Genomic DNA, 20,000 nt, shown 5'->3' with positions numbered 1-20,000 from the left:
AGCATACAATCGACTAGTGATTGGCAATGCGTAACACAGCGACAACAGTCCAGCTGACACTGACAGTGGTGACCAGCACGAGCCATCTGGTCGACATGAACAAGGAGCCGAACCAGCAGCGTTCCCGGTCCTCCTGGCTTCCCCTCTCGCGCCCAAGAGGTCGGGTCCAGGGAGGGAGGGGGGAGGGGGAGAAGGGCACTGCTTGGGGGTTCCTTTTGAGTGTCTGGCTGGCAAGAACTTTTTTTTTTATCTATTTTCGGTCTTTCTTTTTTATTATTTGAATCACTGAAGTATATGGTAATACTCTCTCTGCTTTCCCTCCAACTGGTTTGGTGACTGTATGGATATTTCAGAGATAACTGAACACTTACTACTTTAATATATGTCTATTCCTTTATCTGTTTAATTTCTATCGCCTCTCACGGACATACATGCTCGCACGCATACACACACACACACACACACACACACACACACACGCACATACACACACACATGTATAAGTATATATATACATATACATACGAATATACATGTCTGTATGTATGTATGCATTTAATCACGCATGCGCAGAGTTTATCACAAGTGCCTCCCAGAAGCAAGCCGTGAGTGTCGAAGCGTGGCACCTGAGCGCGACGCCTTGACCGGCCTGTACGTGAGGGACGGTGTGTGAGTCGGTCACACGGTGCCTGGAGTGTTCCTCACCTCGACGCTGCACGTAATGATTCGAGGAAGTAAAGACGTTGCGTTGATCTTTACTCTCTTTTACATTACTTTGCGAGAACTGCGGGTGGCAGACCTACTACACGTATGAACAGGTTTAGCAGGTGCCGCCACCTCTGCGAGTCTCCCTTGCTCTCCGCGGGTTAACTTACAAAAGGGCGTAGCTTTAAACTATTACATCTCATTGCAAACTTGAGAATAGAAAACAAATTTGTTTATCAAGAATATAACAGTTTGAATATTACATAATTGGTTTCACAAGTGGATATTAACCAAAGGAATGATAACCGAGTGCTTGCGAGTGCCCCATCGACAACGGCAGAATAATTTAGTGTAGAATATGGATGAGGTGTGGAGAGCCGTGAGCTCCGGTGGGGCACTCCATGTTGCAAACAAAGAGATGTACAAATCTGAAGGAGTTTCACAGCACTGTCTCTTAAAAGTTAGTGTCTGCAGTTACAAGCCGTTGTTGTATGGTCGAGAGGGCAGAGTGCCGTGTGATGGCCGAGCGGTGTAGCGGTGGACAATACACTGAGAGCGAGGCCCTCAGGGGCCTGCACTGACCTACCATCACCTACTACAAACAAGGGGCGGCGTGCCGCCCTGGAGGGAAACAGAGTCGCTCGTTGATTGGCTGCCATAGTGGCACCATGCCCACTCGCGCCAGCACAGTCAAGCCTGGAGTACTAATATGAGAGAAAATTCTTAAGAGCTAAATTCTAAGTGTAACTCCTCAGGAGATAAGATTTTCAGCAATTTTAGTTATACCTGATAATAAACTGTGACTTTTGAGAAGAATGAACAAATATTCAATCATGAAGACGAGAGGTAGGAACAGAGTGGTAGAAGCACTAGCGATCAGCTGGAGATGTCCAAACGCCAGTGGTGGTGCTTGGTGGAGGCGGCAGGTGGCGTGGAGGGGCGGCGGGGGGCGGGGCGGAGCGGGAGGCGCGGGGAGCCAGGCGGCGTCACCGCGGGGGAAGAGGACTCGCCCGGCCCTGGCTCGCCCGCACTCCTGGTGGATCTTTCCCCGCCGCAGCACGCTGTACACCTCTGTATATTCATCTCACGTTTTTCCGTGCAGCTGAATTGAGTTTCTAATTTATGGCCAACATTAAATTCTTAAATACATACTTTAATATACATATATTTATTCGCCTATCATGCACAGAATGGTGTATCAATATCAGTTTATCTTACGTAGTCAATAAGCAATGCTTCTTTTTTCCTAACACAAGATATTGCATCTGAAACGTGATCTACTAAAATCTCTATGACAACTAATGAATAAATGACGCAACAATGCAAAAATAACTCGCCAACACGGCATCCTTAACTGTAGATAAGTTTCGGAATACAGGAATGGAAGAAGATAAGGAACTAGGACAGGGGATACAGGAGTAAAAGATAAAGAAAAGGAAAACGGGAGGAGGGGGCGGGATGTACATAGAAAAAGAAAGAAAGTATAAAAAAAGCGCGATGAAGTTGAAAACCTTATTACCAACCTGCTGCAAGTCTAAAGCTGGGGAGCTGAACAAGTCCATAAGTCCACTAATCTTTCAAGAACTAAGTCCCATGAGTCTGTTCATCCGTCAGTCTTACAAGGGGGGTGGAAAGAGGGGCGGGCGAAGGAGAAAACCTCCAGCCGGCGCCTCTGCTTGGGGAAGAGAGAGACGCCTGGCACCGGTATCACCCTCGCGGCTCCCTCGAGGCACTGGTGAAGGTGGCAGCGATAAGGTCAACGTACAAACGCAAAAGAGCAATTATGTTGATGGAGAATCAAGTGAGTCGAAATACAGGAAGTCTAAGGGGTCGTAGTCTAGATAATAAAGATTTTCGGATGCATAATCATAATATTAATAATAGTATGAATAATAATAATGATGATATAAATAAAAATTATAATAACAATATCAATGATGATAATTGTAGCAACACTACATTTGTTAATAAGCTGCGTCCCCCAGAGGACAGATAATCACCCATTCTGCCTTATTTAACAAAGTTATTGAAGCAGGCTTTCCCTAGAACTGAGTATTGCTCCTTCTTCGCCCAATCCCGCAGCCTGTGATTGAGCCCGTGATCTCAGCCTAACCTAAGAGAGGCATGCCAGTCACTGGGTCACTGAAGGGTCCGACTGCACTGCGCCAGGGGAATTGGCTCAGTGCAGGCCGTTCATGCAGTGCCTTCCACGTACAAAGGAAGAGTCAAGCGAAGAAAAAAGGGTAAATGAATGCTGAAACAAAGGGATGGGCAATGATGCAAAGAATGGGCAAAGTTGCATGCTGATTTATAAAAGAAGTAACGGATGGAATGGGAGGCTGAGTGTGATGAGATTGAAGGACAGACCAGAGCGCCAAGGTGAAGGAAGAGTTGAAGGAGAAAGAGCAGAGGATGAGGACTGGGGAGGACGGGTGGCTGGTTGTCCATGAAGACGCCTAACGAACAGATTCTACCATACTGTGCACCCGTTATTTACATTATGCACTCCTGTAAAGGCATTGTGTATCACACAGTTCATGAACTTGGTTAATTATGCAGTTCGAAGATTCTCTAATACTTGTCAAGAACATGTCCTTCTGCTGGTGGAAAATGCACATGTCCAGGGTATTTTCCATATCACGTAGGTTCAGTGAGCACCACTCCGCCCCCCTGCACTATGTACACAGTTTCCTCTGTGATGAAACCCCCTCATGGCGCTGCATGGCTTTCCACCCACAACTCCACTTCTTTCTCATCTGCTGCCTCGGTCTGGTGCACACCCTGGCCGTCCTCGGGGATGGGATGTGGTGTTGTCGGTGCTTCATACACCGGGTGTTAACAATACTGTGAGCGTGGGCGTGTGTGGGCGGCCATGGGTGGCAGTGTCATCAGGCTTCTCGTCACCTCCGCGCCAGCTACGAGTGAGAGTCGCGAAGACTGTTTCCCAGTCTCGCTTGAACCCAGCAGCAGTACCAAGACGGGTAACTAAGGGCCTAATAATCATTCAGAATGTTAAATACAAAAATAAACATATAGTGAATCACTTAGGCCAGTAATATCTGCACAGAGGGTGCGGCACTCGAAGATCGGGAAGCTGATGAGGACAGTTGGACTGTAAACTTAAACAACAAGGCATTAGGAGTGAAGTGTTCCCGAGCAAGAGTGGTCCAACCGCCAACACCAACGAGGTTAACTGTTCGTTAACGGCGGATTTACATATATTTAATATCAGAGCCTTGTGGGACCTCGAGTCGAGCTTTTTCACTAAGCAAACGACTGTGTGCCAATCGCCTTTCAATAAAGCTCTTCACAACTGGCTCCTATTAGTAGATATATATTTAATATCAGAGCCTTGTGGGACCTCTAGTCGAGCTTTTTCACTTAGCAAACGACTGTGTGCCAATCGCCTTTCAATAAAGCTCTTCACAACTGGCTCCTTTTAGTAGATAAAAAGCAACAACTTTAGCCAAGCCTTTTCACCTGGCAGGCGACCGTTACCCCAGCCACCTTCCAGCAAGGCTATTCACAACTGGCTCCTGTTAGTAGATAAAAAGCAACAACTTATTTACTCGCCTTTTTCAGTCACACATCTGTGGACCTTGACGTCAACGATGGTGATCGCGAGTGAATCACCACCTTATGGCCGTTTTTTGTTATATATCCATCACTTTCCACCAGGACGGCGGTATCTGCTTGCTTGAAGTCTTCTTGGGAATCAGCTCCCGAGAGTGAGGAGAGGTCTTTATGCTGCCGGTGTTTGCGCCACGCTTGTTGTATTAGTCGAGCGCAGTATTCTTCACGTTGACGCCATAGCGTTGAGGACACTGGTTCGTAACCAGGCCTGTCTGTAGGAGGTGCTACTTCACCTATATCCCCAGAGTCTTCAATTGGGTTTCCTTTACGAGCGAAGAAGTCCTTAGTCAATGCATCAAGGATATCAACGCAGAATACAAGGTCTCCTTTGCAAATGGGGATATCCATTGACACGATTTTGTACTTGTTTGGCTTGTGAATCTGAAGAGGAGGCTCTAACACGTCCAAAAATTCTGAGAGAGTGGAGAATTCGATAAACTGTGTGCCTTTAGGATCGAACTGCTGCCAGATCTCATAGTACATATCGTAGTCATCGTCCGTGAGACCTTCTTCCACGTCTTCTGTTGCCTGGGAGTAATTTTCGAGGATGACAGCGATGTACATGTTAATAATGATGAGGAAGGTCATTACCAGGTAAGCCATTAGGTAGGCTATACCGATGGCTTGGTTACCGCAGTTACCAGGATCGCCGGTCTCCGGATCAGGCTGCCGGCAGTCCCTCTCATTGATAATGCCAGAAAGTACACCATCCCACCCAGCTGACGTCATCATTTGGAACAGCAAAATGAAAGACTGGAAGAACGTCTCGAAGTTGTAAACAGAGTCCAAGGTCCCAGTGTGTTTGACGTTCATGAAGAATGACATGCCGAAGATTGCAAAGATAAATACAACCAAGAAGAGCAGCAGACAGATGTTAAAGAGCGCGGGCAAGGACATGGCTAAGGCGAAGAGGAGCGTTCGGATGCCCTTGGCTCCCTTCACTAGACGCAGGACTCGCCCCACCTTCGCCACGCGCACCACTCGAAGCAACGTCGGGGACACGAAGTAGCGTTCTATATGTATATATATGTATATATATGTATATATATGTATATATATGTATATATATGTATATATATGTATATATATGTATATATATGTATATATATGTATATATATGTATATATATGTATATATATGTATATATATGTATATATATGTATATATATGTATATATATGTATATATATGTATATATATGTATATATATGTATATATATGTATATATATGTATATATATGTATATATATGTATATATATGTATATATATGTATATATATGTATATATATGTATATATATGTATATATATGTATATATATGTATATATATGTATATATATGTATATATATGTATATATATGTATATATATGTATATATATGTATATATATGTATATATATGTATATATATGTATATATATGTATATATATGTATATATATGTATATATATGTATATATATGTATATATATGTATATATATGTATATATATGTATATATATGTATATATATGTATATATATGTATATATATGTATATATATGTATATATATGTATATATATGTATATATATGTATATATATGTATATATATGTATATATATGTATATATATGTATATATATGTATATATATGTATATATATGTATATATATGTATATATATGTATATATATGTATATATATGTATATATATGTATATATATGTATATATATGTATATATATGTATATATATGTATATATATGTATATATATGTATATATATGTATATATATGTATATATATGTATATATATGTATATATATGTATATATATGTATATATATGTATATATATGTATATATATGTATATATATGTATATATATGTATATATATGTATATATATGTATATATATGTATATATATGTATATATATGTATATATATGTATATATATGTATATATATGTATATATATGTATATATATGTATATATATGTATATATATGTATATATATGTATATATATGTATATATATGTATATATATGTATATATATGTATATATATGTATATATATGTATATATATGTATATATATGTATATATATGTATATATATGTATATATATGTATATATATGTATATATATGTATATATATGTATATATATGTATATATATGTATATATATGTATATATATGTATATATATGTATATATATGTATATATATGTATATATATGTATATATATGTATATATATGTATATATATGTATATATATGTATATATATGTATATATATGTATATATATGTATATATATGTATATATATGTATATATATGTATATATATGTATATATATGTATATATATGTATATATATGTATATATATGTATATATATGTATATATATGTATATATATGTATATATATGTATATATATGTATATATATGTATATATATGTATATATATGTATATATATGTATATATATGTATATATATGTATATATATGTATATATATGTATATATATGTATATATATGTATATATATGTATATATATGTATATATATGTATATATATGTATATATATGTATATATATGTATATATATGTATATATATGTATATATATGTATATATATGTATATATATGTATATATATGTATATATATGTATATATATGTATATATATGTATATATATGTATATATATGTATATATATGTATATATATGTATATATATGTATATATATGTATATATATGTATATATATGTATATATATGTATATATATGTATATATATGTATATATATGTATATATATGTATATATATGTATATATATGTATATATATGTATATATATGTATATATATGTATATATATGTATATATATGTATATATATGTATATATATGTATATATATGTATATATATGTATATATATGTATATATATGTATATATATGTATATATATGTATATATATGTATATATATGTATATATATGTATATATATGTATATATATGTATATATATGTATATATATGTATATATATGTATATATATGTATATATATGTATATATATGTATATATATGTATATATATGTATATATATGTATATATATGTATATATATGTATATATATGTATATATATGTATATATATGTATATATATGTATATATATGTATATATATGTATATATATGTATATATATGTATATATATGTATATATATGTATATATATGTATATATATGTATATATATGTATATATATGTATATATATGTATATATATGTATATATATGTATATATATGTATATATATGTATATATATGTATATATATGTATATATATGTATATATATGTATATATATGTATATATATGTATATATATGTATATATATGTATATATATGTATATATATGTATATATATGTATATATATGTATATATATGTATATATATGTATATATATGTATATATATGTATATATATGTATATATATGTATATATATGTATATATATGTATATATATGTATATATATGTATATATATGTATATATATGTATATATATGTATATATATGTATATATATGTATATATATGTATATATATGTATATATATGTATATATATGTATATATATGTATATATATGTATATATATGTATATATATGTATATATATGTATATATATGTATATATATGTATATATATGTATATATATGTATATATATGTATATATATGTATATATATGTATATATATGTATATATATGTATATATATGTATATATATGTATATATATGTATATATATGTATATATATGTATATATATGTATATATATGTATATATATGTATATATATGTATATATATGTATATATATGTATATATATGTATATATATGTATATATATGTATATATATGTATATATATGTATATATATGTATATATATGTATATATATGTATATATATGTATATATATGTATATATATGTATATATATGTATATATATGTATATATATGTATATATATGTATATATATGTATATATATGTATATATATGTATATATATGTATATATATGTATATATATGTATATATATGTATATATATGTATATATACATATATATAAATACATACATATATATAAATACATACATATATATATTTATATATATGATGTACGTGTGTGTGTGTGTGTGTGTGTGTGTGTGTGTGTGTGTGTGTGTGTGTGTGTGTGTTTTTCTGTTTGTATTTATGTTTGTATGGATATATGTACTTACATACGTAAGTAAAGGCATATAAATAGGAATATCTGTACACACTCTCACACAAGAACGAAAGAGCACCGCGATCTGGCTTCCAAACAAGCAAATATACACTTCCGAACGTAAAAAAAAAAGATCATCGTCGAAAAAGAAAAGAAAAGAAAAAAAAAAAAGAATGCCCTCAAACAGGCCAAGCAATTAGTAAACCACGCCTTACCTGTACATGTGGAAAAAAAAAAATCTTATTTCTAAATGTCGCGAAAGTATCCATACCGCAAGACATATTTTTAAATAAACGCATGCACATAGCAATTACCTTTCTACCTTTAATGAACCATGCAACACGTACATCGTAAAGAGTCTTGTGCGAACAGATGTACATGAGAATTACTCAACATTACAGTAACACACAGATGGTCTTTTTAAAGAGGCCGTACTCACCGCCAACAACTACTACACACACTGAAAGCCTTTTACGTGTGTTTGGGAGAAATCGACGGTCGCTGAACTGCTGGTTATTTTCGTGTTTTTTTTCCCTTTTGTGTATCGTGGTTTGTGGTATTCTTAATTTACGGTGTTTGGTTTGTTTGTTTTTTTATCTATGTTGTTTTTTCTCCTAACATTGTGCCGTTAATGTTTGCATATATTTGTACTTTCAACAGATAGTCAGATTCATACATAACATTTACATACGTATATATGTTTTAATATATATACATATACATATTCATATTTACGAATACCACATATGTACATAAACACATACAAATAATATGTATATATAATGCACACGCACATACATGCTTTGCAGTTGTTTGTTTCCAAAACTAAATATCCATTGAGATCTTTTCAGATCTCGCAAACATTCAAAGTATGTTTGTACTGTATACTGAGACAGCGAACTGTGAATGTGTATTGCCTTTGTGTTGAAGTGCAGCACATTTGTGTTAAAACGTGAATATTGCCGAATGCGAAGGAAATAAAACTCTTCTTTTTCTTCGTGGTAAATTATCAAAAATTTATTCGATGACGTATTATTTACAGATAATATGGTACAAACTGTGAAATTCAAAACATTATACAAAGTGCAAGCAAAAAGGCTGAATGTAGAATGAAAGTAATGCCATTTGTTTATTAGGGTTATTAGTAGTATACCACTTGGCTACCAACGGCAGGCATGTGTTTGCGGAGACCATAACAGAGTGGTCGGGTTCTCCTGGTCAGTCTAGCAAGCGCGCCGCATGCACTGCTGCGGGAACATACATGGTCAACATTCCTAACGAGCAGTGACAAAAGGTTATTCATTATTCCTTGAAATGAGACCCTTTCCGCTCTCACATCAACATAGATTTGTCCTCATTTAATGAATGCTATGATGAACGTAGACGAATGCCAAACAATGTACACTCCCGCAGGCTTTCGAATAATTTTGCGTTGGAGGGACCATGAAAATATAGTTTATTAGCATACCTGTTGTGATAGATACTACACAGCATTATACCTTGTAACTACATCCCCACGGATATATATAATTATTTTTTTTTCCTTTCTCTGTAGCCATCACCTAACACCGGGGTTCCCTGTCATGTTAAACAGTACGTAGAACAATACAACGAATATAGAATACAAAATGAGATTCGGAAAAAATACAAAAACAAAACAAAAACTTGGATAAGAAACCAGAACTACTAAGGAACAACATATCGAAACCCCCATAACATGAGATAAAACATGACATGAGCCAAGTAACTGAGATGAACTTAAGTTATCCCGATGCACTGCCATACCATAGCATCGATCACGTGCTTGACTGTCAAATCGGAGTCTACGTCAGCAAGGCAATCCTCTGCTGGTATAATATGGCAATTAATTCTCAAAACTGACAAAGAAAGGCATCGAAGCAGCGAGTGAGAGCATTGCAAAAATGTATTCCATGTACTGATATAACACAGCAGCGCACCTCGTGTGTTAATACAACATAGTAAATACACATGATGTGGCACTGTAGCCATATAACACATTTTTAAAATGGAATATGAAGGCAATGAGCCTAATGTAATTATACAACATAGCAGTACACATGGTGTGCAGACAAAACGCTTATGTGTTAGCATAGCATAACAACGCACCTTGTGTTAGTACAACATAACAGTATACATGGTGTGCAGACAAGACACACAATGTGTTAGCATAGCAGAATATCACACCATGTGTGTTAGTATAACATGGCAGTACACTTTGTGTGCTAAACGAAAATACCAGAACAGCAGACTTTGGGTGTATATAGCTAGAAATGAAAAGAAGTATATGTTCCTGTTACTAACGATACAACTGAGGATCCAGTTAACTACTGTTAAAATTCACTTTTTGTGATCTGCAGATGTACAAATGTAAGCCGTTTTTGTGTTTTACTGAAACGTGTATTCGGTATGCCACTATGTCTTACTTGAAGCAGTGTGACTTACTAAATAGCATTATAATTCAATGTATTAAAAAAATTTAAATGTGAAAAAAAATATTAGCATTGCATAGGAAGATAACGTTATGCCAATATTCATAAAATTAATAATGATAGTGACTGCGCATTGGTGCAACTAGCATGTCTATAGCTGCACGGGGGCATCCTTTAGAATAACTACACAGCTGTTTAATGAATAGGCATCATTATACTTGTGGATCTATATGCAATGTTTTCTTACTGTGCAACTATGTAACTATAAATAAAAAATACGAACTTCTAGTTTCTGAATCTGAAACATGGAGTACTAGCATTTATCAACTAAATAAGGCAACTGGTATGCTAATGATCACACAACAGTGTCCCCGATATGTCATTGTCTGTGCATTAATATAACCGTCTCTACCGTGTATCCAGTATGTTAACTACACAATGTGTTTGGTATGTCTGCATCAGCACAACAGTGTAACTAATATGTTAGTAACTACACATCAGTATGTCTGGTATGTCAGGAGGTGCACATCAGTATACATGACATGTCGCACATTTACATCAGCATACTTTACATGCCAGCCACCGGGCTACAACACCAAGTTCTCACACAGGATGATCGTTGGTACATTGTTGAGAGTATGTGAAGAACATCATGATACATTTTTGTTTGCAATTTCTAAGCAAGCTACAATGATTCTTAAAGTTTTTGGATAAAGAAAACTTCCAGAGCTTAATTTTCATAATAACGCGCTGAGTGAGTGTTGTGCAGGGTACTAGTACAAGCATCTAGCAATCTCCGCTCCAAGAGACGGTGCCTCCCATCATCAAAGCTTCCTTGGCGTGGTGTTTTGTAAACTAAACTTGACATCCTTTTTTTATTTTTAGTGGACTCAGTCGTAAGTATTTTGAAAGATTGACGAAGCATACAGTCAACTAGTGATTGGCGATTCATAACAGAGCTACAGCAGTCCGGCTGACACTGACGATGGTGGCCAATACAATATCAGCCAACATGAGCATCGAAATCAACAAGAGTACATTTGTTTTGGTCTCTCGTTTGCCCATGTCCCTGGCACGAATGAATACTCCAAGGAAGGAGTGAGAGAGGTCACTGCCGAAGTGGTGTTAAGAGGTCCTCAGTGCGTCTCGCTCGTGGTTGGATTTTCTCACCGCCTTCTGTATTCTTGGGGAATCTTCGTGTTCTGTTGGTGATTCTCCTTGCAATTTTTGCACATGGACCATCATCTGTTCCTTCTTTTTGACTGATCTTCAAGGGCACAGTTTATTAGTCGGTATATTCCCATGGATCAAGAGATATCTCTTTTTGGTTTATTTCATCTGTCTCCTTCGAGTCAGTGATCAACTTAACTATCTACAAATACCAAAGCGCCACAGATTCCATGTATTTGGTAATTTCAGTTTATGCAGCCATCAACGCCCGCGTTCTCTCGGTTGTCATCTAACGTGCATCTCCACAGCCACACGACAGCAGTAGCTTCATGGAACCGGAACACCATGGTAGAACACCGTCCTGGCGACGTCGTGAGTGAGTTCGGGCAACTCATTCGCTGTCGTTCGTGTAATCTCCGCAAACCACATAATTTGACGCAAGCTTGAAGTAAATAGCCTTGTCGTTGTCACACACTTGTTAATGCAGAAGGCAAGGGAGTAAAAAAATAAAAACTGATAGACTTAAAAAAAGCGCATTGTTCGTGCCTATACACATCATCCGGACCAAAGTTCTCCAGATGACAGACCTACTACACGTGGGGAAGAGGTGTAGCAGGTGCCGCCACCTCTGCGAGTCTCCCTTGCTCTCCGCGGGTTAACTTACAAAAGGGCGTAGCTTTAAACTATTACATCTCATTGCAAACTTGAGAATAGAAAACAAATTTGTATATCAAGAATATAACAGTTTGAATATTACATAATTGGTATCACAAGTGGATATTAACCAAAGGAATGATAACCGAGTGCTTGCGAGTGCCCCATCGACAACGGCAGAATAATTTAGTGTAGAATATGGATGAGGTGTGGAGAGCCGTGAGCTCCGGTGGGGCACTCCATGTTGCAAACAAAGAGATGTACAAATCTGAAGGAGTTTCACAGCACTGTCTCTTAAAAGTTAGTGTCTGCAGTTACAAGCCGTTGTTGTATGGTCGAGAGGGCAGAGTGCCGTGTGATGGCCGAGCGGTGTAGCGGTGGACAATACACTGAGAGCGAGGCCCTCAGGGGCCTGCACTGACCTACCATCACCTACTACAAACAAGGGGCGGCGTGCCGCCCTGGAGGGAAACAGAGTCGCTCGTTGATTGGCTGCCATAGTGGCACCATGCCCACTCGCGCCAGCACAGTCAAGCCTGGAGTATTATCATGGCATAGAATACAATCCAATTAATAACCAATCACTTGAAAAGGTTCATAGTAAAATTTTCAACAATACCCTTATTTTACATAGTTACGATGTGTATCGAAGGGTTAGGCTATTAAGAAATTATCTGCTGAATTAATGCAGATGCTGAGATTTTTTTCCAACCCAAGGTACAGACACTGGGGATATGAAGCCTGACACCCATCATAAGATCAACAACCACAGGCTACAGGACTTGTGAATGCGGCACGGCAGGCGAGAGGGGCGGAGTTATACCACGTCACAGGGGGGGAAGAGGACGCAGCGGGTACTGCTCACCGCTCTCAGGGAAGAACGTCCCTCGCCGCCCTCAGACCAGCACCGTGTCTGTCTGTTGACCTCTTACCTCTTCCTCGAGTTTCAGTTCTCAACTTTATTGCCATATAGTTTTCCAATAAGATCATCATGCTGATTGTTCTGTATCTTTTAGCGCCACGATACCGTCGATAGTCAAATTTACTTTAACCATCGACTTAAAAGAGAGGAAAAGTGCTGTTACAGTTAGTAAGCACTCCAACATCTGTATCGACTGACACTTTCAAACAAGGCACTGAAAAAAGTAGATGAGAAATTTTGAGCAATGCTGCGATTTCGCATTAGGTGACGCCATTCGCCAGAGCCTCCGCATGGGGAAGAAGGAGACACGCAGCACCAACATCACCAACACGATTCCCTCGAGGGAATGTAAATATGCTACTCACACTCCTCAAAAGAACAGCAGGCGTAGGGAAGTTGACATAAACATTCACTCAACAACCATGTACTGACAATGAAAATGCTGAGGTTACGACTGAGAAAAAAAATATGTTCAAAATCATCAAATTATTGCCTGTGAACATACACTCATAGTACAGAACATATGAATGGCTATGTCCAAGCGTCGGGGAAGTTAATGAACGTATGGACATGCACAATAATAAAATAGTCAACAAACAGCATTGATTGTGCTTCAGAAAGTGCAGGATCAAGTTTTGCAGGAATACTGTCACATATCCTTTAAAAACCACGAGGAAGAGGTAGAGACGATAGCAAACAAGACGCTGAGCAACCAGAATGGATAACCTTATTGAGAGGGTTCCTTTCGATACACTATCATGGTGATGGGAGGAAAAGGAAGATAAAAAAGGTGATTAACAAAGGGAAGGATGCGGGAGAGGGATGTGTAGGATTGGAAAACAATGGGTGGGGTTAGGTAGCAGGATGGAGGTTAGGGCTGGGTGGCGCGATCTTAAGACTCATTTACAATACAAGTTCCTCCATGCTATTTACATTATGCACGGCTTGCACTTATATAAAGGCATTGTGTATCACACTGTTGAGTATGGTTTGAATTATGCTGTTGGTGTTTTATTTTTCTAATACTTGCTGAGAACTCATATTGTTGCCGATGGAATATGCGCATTCTACGAGCCCTTTCCATGTCACGTAGGAACACTAAGCACCACTCCGCCCGCCTGCGCAACGTATGTACACAGTCACTCCATGACACAACCCCCTCATGGCGCTGAATTGTTTCTTCCCACTTTTCCGTTTGTTTTACTGCTGCCTCGGTCTGGTGCACACCCTGGCCGTCCTCGGGGATGGGATGTGGTGTTGTCGGTGCTTCATACACCGGGTGTTAACAATACTGTGAGCGTGGGCGTGTGTGGGCGGCCATGGGTGGCAGTGTCATCAGGCTTCGTGTCACCTCCGCGCCAACTAAGAGTGATAGTCGTGAAGAGCAGGCGCACCCAGCCTCGCTTGAACCCAGCAGCAGTACCAAGACGGGTAACTAAGGGCCTAATAATCATTCAGAATATTAAATACAAAAATAAACATATAGTGAATCACTTAGGCCAGTAATATCTGCACAGAGGGCGCGGCACTCGAAGATCGGGAAGCTGATGAGGACAGTTGGACTGTAAACTTAAACAACAAGGCATTAGGAGTGAAGTGTTCCCGAGCAAGAGTGGTCCAACCGCCAACACCAAAAGGTAAACTGTTCGTTAATGGCGGATTTAAATATAGCTAATGCCAGAGCCTTGTGGGATTTAGCCAAGCCTTTTCACCTGGCAGGCGACCGTTACCCCAGCCACCTTCCAGCAAGACTATTCACAACTGGCTCCTGTTAGTAGATAAAAAGCAACAACTTATTTACTCGCCTTTTTCAGTCACACATCTGTGGACCGTGACGTCAACGATGGTGATCGCGAGTGAATCACCACCTTATGGCCGTTTTTTGTTATATATCCATCACTTTCCACCAGGACGGCGGTATCTGCTTGCTTGATATCTTCTTGGGAATCTGTTCCAGATAGCGAAGAAAAATCCTTATGCTGTCGGTGTTTGCGCCACGCTTGTTGTATTAGTCGAGCGCAGTATTCTTCACGTTGACGCCATAGCGTTGAGGACACTGGTTCGTAACCAGGCCTGTCTGTAGGAGGTCCTACTTCACCCATATCGCCAGAGTCTTCAATTGGATTACCTTTACGAGCGAAGAAGTCCTTAGTCAATGCATCAAGGATATCAACGCAGAATACAAGGTCTCCTTTGCAAATGGGGATATCCATTGACACGATTTTGTACTTGTTTGGCTTGTGAATCTGAAGGGGAGGCTCTAGTACATCCATGAAGTCAGAGAGAGCAGAGAATTCGATAAACTGTGTGCCTTTGGGATCGAACTGCTGCCAGATCTCATAGTACATATCGTAGTCATCGTCGGTGAGACCTTCTTCCACATCTTCTGTTGCCTGGGAGTAATTCTCGAGGATGACAGCGATGTACATGTTGATAATGATGAGGAAGGTCATTACCAGGTAGGCCATTAGGTAAGCGATACCAATGGGTTGACTACCACAGTTACCAGGATCGCCGGTCTCCGGATCAGGCTGCCGGCAGTCCCTCTCATTGATAATGCCAGAAAGTACACCATCCCACCCAGCTGACGTCATCATTTGGAACAGCAAAATGAAAGACTGGAAGAACGTCTCGAAGTTGTAAACAGAGTCCAAGGCCCCAGTGTGTTTGACGTTCATGAAGAATGACATGCCGAAGATTGCAAAGATGAACATAACGAGGAAAAGCAGCAGACAGATGTTGAAGAGCGCGGGCAAGGACATGGCTAAGGCGAAGAGGAGCGTCCTGATACCCTTGGCTCCCTTTACCAGACGCAGGACTCGCCCCACCTTCGCCACGCGAACCACTCGAAGCAATGTCGGGGAAACGAAGTACTTCTCGATAATGTCCTTCAGCACCAGGCCTGTTCGGAAATGGAGGTTAGAAATCAGCTGTCTTGATGGTTACTGCACCTGGGGATAAAAGATGTCAAAATACACATAAACTGCTGGGCAATAAATACACTCGGCAAACTAAATTTGAATATCCAGTGGAAGTTCTGAAAGCAAAGTTATTCTTTCTATTTCGTCTCAGAACCCGAGAGGTCACCTAAAAGACAGAAGCTTACGCTGGCCTAACTTCTCTTGGAGAGAGAGAGAGAGAGAGATTGACAAATAGGATGGCATAAAGAGAGACAGAAATATAGGGGTACAGAGAGTAAGAGGGAGAGATTGAGATCAGGATATATATATATATATATATATATATATATATAGAGAGAGAGAGAGAGAGAGAGAAGAGAGAGAGAGACAGACAGATAGTTACAAAGAGAAAGAGCTAGATTCACAAAGAGAAAATAACATGGGAAGATTAAGATACACATATTAATAGACAGATTATAGATCGGTAGATAGATAGAGACACCTATGCTCCAGACTGGAAGAAAATCTAATGCCATCACAGCTTTCTCTTGCCAAGTACATCTTCGCCGAAAAATCTCTTTGCAACATGAGAATCTGCGAAAGAATAGACATCACCGTGAAAACTTAAAGCTATGTTGCAGGCCTCCACGCGTCCTTCCAGCAATGCAAGATTATGCGATAGATTTCAGTGACGGCAACAAGCATTATTGCATCGCTCCGCTGCATTGCATCACTCACATCCCCGGTTACCTTACGAAGTATGAGAAGAACATCACTCATTCATGCCACATCCTCTGTCATCAATGAAATGGAATGAGCTGTATGGAAATTCGGTTTGCAGGAGCGCAGATTTCCCTGACTTGGTGACAGATCTTCTTTCTGTTGTTTTGGATGTTGTTGCAAGTCACGCGTTTGTGTTTTTATGAATAGGGCTTTGCGATGTGTGTAGAGAAAACAAATGCGTTTCTTTTTGTTCGTTATATATGAGATAAAAAAAAAAAAAAAAAAGTGTCGAGAGCTCCAGAAGGCAAAAATAGCAGGTCGCTTAGCAAACTTGATCGGGCCAGCTTGTGTGCTTTCCAGCTGAAGATGTGACGCGCAGACCAGAAATGCGATTTTCGTAAGCGAAACTGATATATACAGTAGGGGTGATGAAGTACGTATACATACATAAATACATACAAGCATACATATATATATTATATATATATATATGAACACAAATGTACATTTTTAATAAGTGAAGCATATATGTATATATACCCACACCCGTCTTTTCACTTCTTGTCTATCTCTCCAAATCAACGCAGCCTTAAGAGTGCCTAAACCCGAAGGGAAAAAAGCGTCCCGAGCCGTGCCAGCGAAGGAAGGCCGTGAAGAAACGTGGATTTAATTTTTCGATTTTTTAAAATTTCATTTTCCAATGTTCATGCGCTGAAGACATACAATGGTGCACATGTCTCGTTGCAAGCGATAGGCAGTCAGAACAGATACGCTTAGCAGAATCGGTTTGATAATGAGAAGAAGCTGCATGATCAAGTACGTCCCTCAAGCAAACGTAGATATTCCGATACGCAGTGGGTGGGATCGAGTCCCTTAAAATCTTATCATGCTCTGTGCCACGCGAGGAACAGGTCAACTCAATTTCATTTCTACTTCAGCTTTATTCTCTGTAGACGAACTTCAAGAGAAATTGTTCCAGAGTATATGAATATGACCGAAAAGTAAACATAACTCATATGAATATAAACTTGTGCAGATATTTCGTTCGGTTAAATAATAGTGTTAGGATAATGGCCATGACTCGGCAGAGGAAGCAACTTCTGAAAAGTTGCTTCGAACAGGCCTAATCACCGAGCATCCAATTTGGAAAGAGAGAGAGGGAGAGAGAAAAAGAGATAGATAGATAGATAGATAGATAGATAGATAGATAGATAGAGAGAGAGAGAGAGTAAAAAGAGAAATAGAAAGGAGGAAGATATATATATATATATGTATATATATATATAGAGAGAGAGAGAGAGAAAGAGAGAGATAGATCGATAGATAGAGAGAGAGAGAGAGAGAGAGAGAGATAGATAGATAGATAGAGAGAGAGAGAGAGAGAGAGATCGGTAGAGAGGCAGAACAAGACAGACTAATGGGTAAATAGGTATATATAGAGTATCTTTCCTTGATGTAGGCTCTCCAGGGATTTTGAAAAGCCCAGCTGAGTCTGTATAACATCACTGTAACACGGTGCGAATAACCGACTTAAAAGAAAGTGCGAATAACAGAACTCAACACATGTCTTAGTATGTGTCTCCTTCTTCGTCATATGAATATAGCGTGTATCTTCCGTGTGATGCCATAACAGGCCAGAGACTCTTAAAGTGGAAACAAAGGAACACAAAACGGAAAAGAAAATTGTATAAACAATACCCCGTCAGGTTAGCCGTTCATGACGACTGGTTATTAGCAAGAAATCATCTCTCGAGCCTGCATGAGGTTATTATACTTCAAGGATCACTGTCGAAGTGGTCAGTTTTATACCATGATATCACTTCCGGTTGACTCAGGGTACCCCAGCCTCATGTAACTGACTATTTTACATTTATTTACTTTCCAAGCCGAATGCACCTACACGGGCAAACTCTAATACATTTTAATACATGTTTTAAAATTCTTTCTGTAATGTTACATTATAAAGTTAGGATATTATCACGATTTTTTTCATAACGGACACTGCTCTTCTGTTTACCATATAGTCAATGAATCTATTAAACACACTCCATATTAAGATATTTATGGTGTATGGATTCATTTCAGCAACGCAAGTTATAGCCAGTAATTGTTTATGAAGGATAATCTTATTCATATGTGAAAGATAAATGGCGCGAAATTAAAATATATACACGGTAAACTTTCGAAACATTTATTAGTCATGTGGAGCATTTAAATTACTTGGATTCCGAATCTGCCTTCCATCTATCTACCTACCTAGCAATCCTATCTATGTATTTATCTATCTACCTATATTTGTCTATCTATATCCCAACCTATATCTGTCTCTAAATACGCATCTCTAGTGTATGTATTATATATTTAAACCATTAAACTTTTTCTTTAGTTACGTACCCGCTACCACCAAAATTTTAAAAATTCAAATCGAAATGTACAACACTTCTGATCTAAATGAATAATACTGATATAAAAAGCAGCAAAATCGTGAACAAACAAAAATATTGCGTACTGTCTTCTTTCTTTAAGTCTATGGTAACGGATTTATTTTTTAAAACCATCGGGCGGGAATTTTGAAACCGTAAACGCCGTTAGCTTTCAGGCCAACG

At 37.8% G+C, this 20,000-nt stretch overlaps 2 protein-coding genes across 2 annotated transcripts in view; both read right to left on the bottom strand.

Moving 5' to 3' along the window:
• Window positions 1–5,352, bottom strand: part of LOC125046400 (sodium channel protein para-like) — a 6,349-nt gene extending 997 nt beyond the window's left edge. Inside the window, exon 1 of the mRNA XM_047644156.1 lies at window positions 1–5,352. This exon is cut by the window's left edge and continues 997 nt beyond it. Within this exon, the coding sequence (XP_047500112.1) occupies window positions 4,288–5,235 (948 nt within the window). The 5' untranslated portion in view covers window positions 5,236–5,352 and the 3' untranslated portion in view covers window positions 1–4,287.
• Window positions 5,353–9,564: 4,212 nt separating this feature from the next.
• The window catches only part of LOC125046423 (sodium channel protein para-like), a 183,163-nt gene continuing 172,727 nt past the window's right edge, over window positions 9,565–20,000 (bottom strand). The window contains exon 29 of the mRNA XM_047644199.1: window positions 9,565–16,673. Within this exon, the coding sequence (XP_047500155.1) occupies window positions 15,586–16,673 (1,088 nt within the window). The 3' untranslated portion in view covers window positions 9,565–15,585. The remainder of the gene's footprint in view (window positions 16,674–20,000) is intronic.

Source organism: Penaeus chinensis, chromosome 39 (assembly GCF_019202785.1).
Source record: "Penaeus chinensis breed Huanghai No. 1 chromosome 39, ASM1920278v2, whole genome shotgun sequence".
NCBI classification, from domain to species: domain Eukaryota; kingdom Metazoa; phylum Arthropoda; class Malacostraca; order Decapoda; family Penaeidae; genus Penaeus; species Penaeus chinensis.
This window is presented reverse-complemented; position numbering and strand designations above follow the sequence as displayed.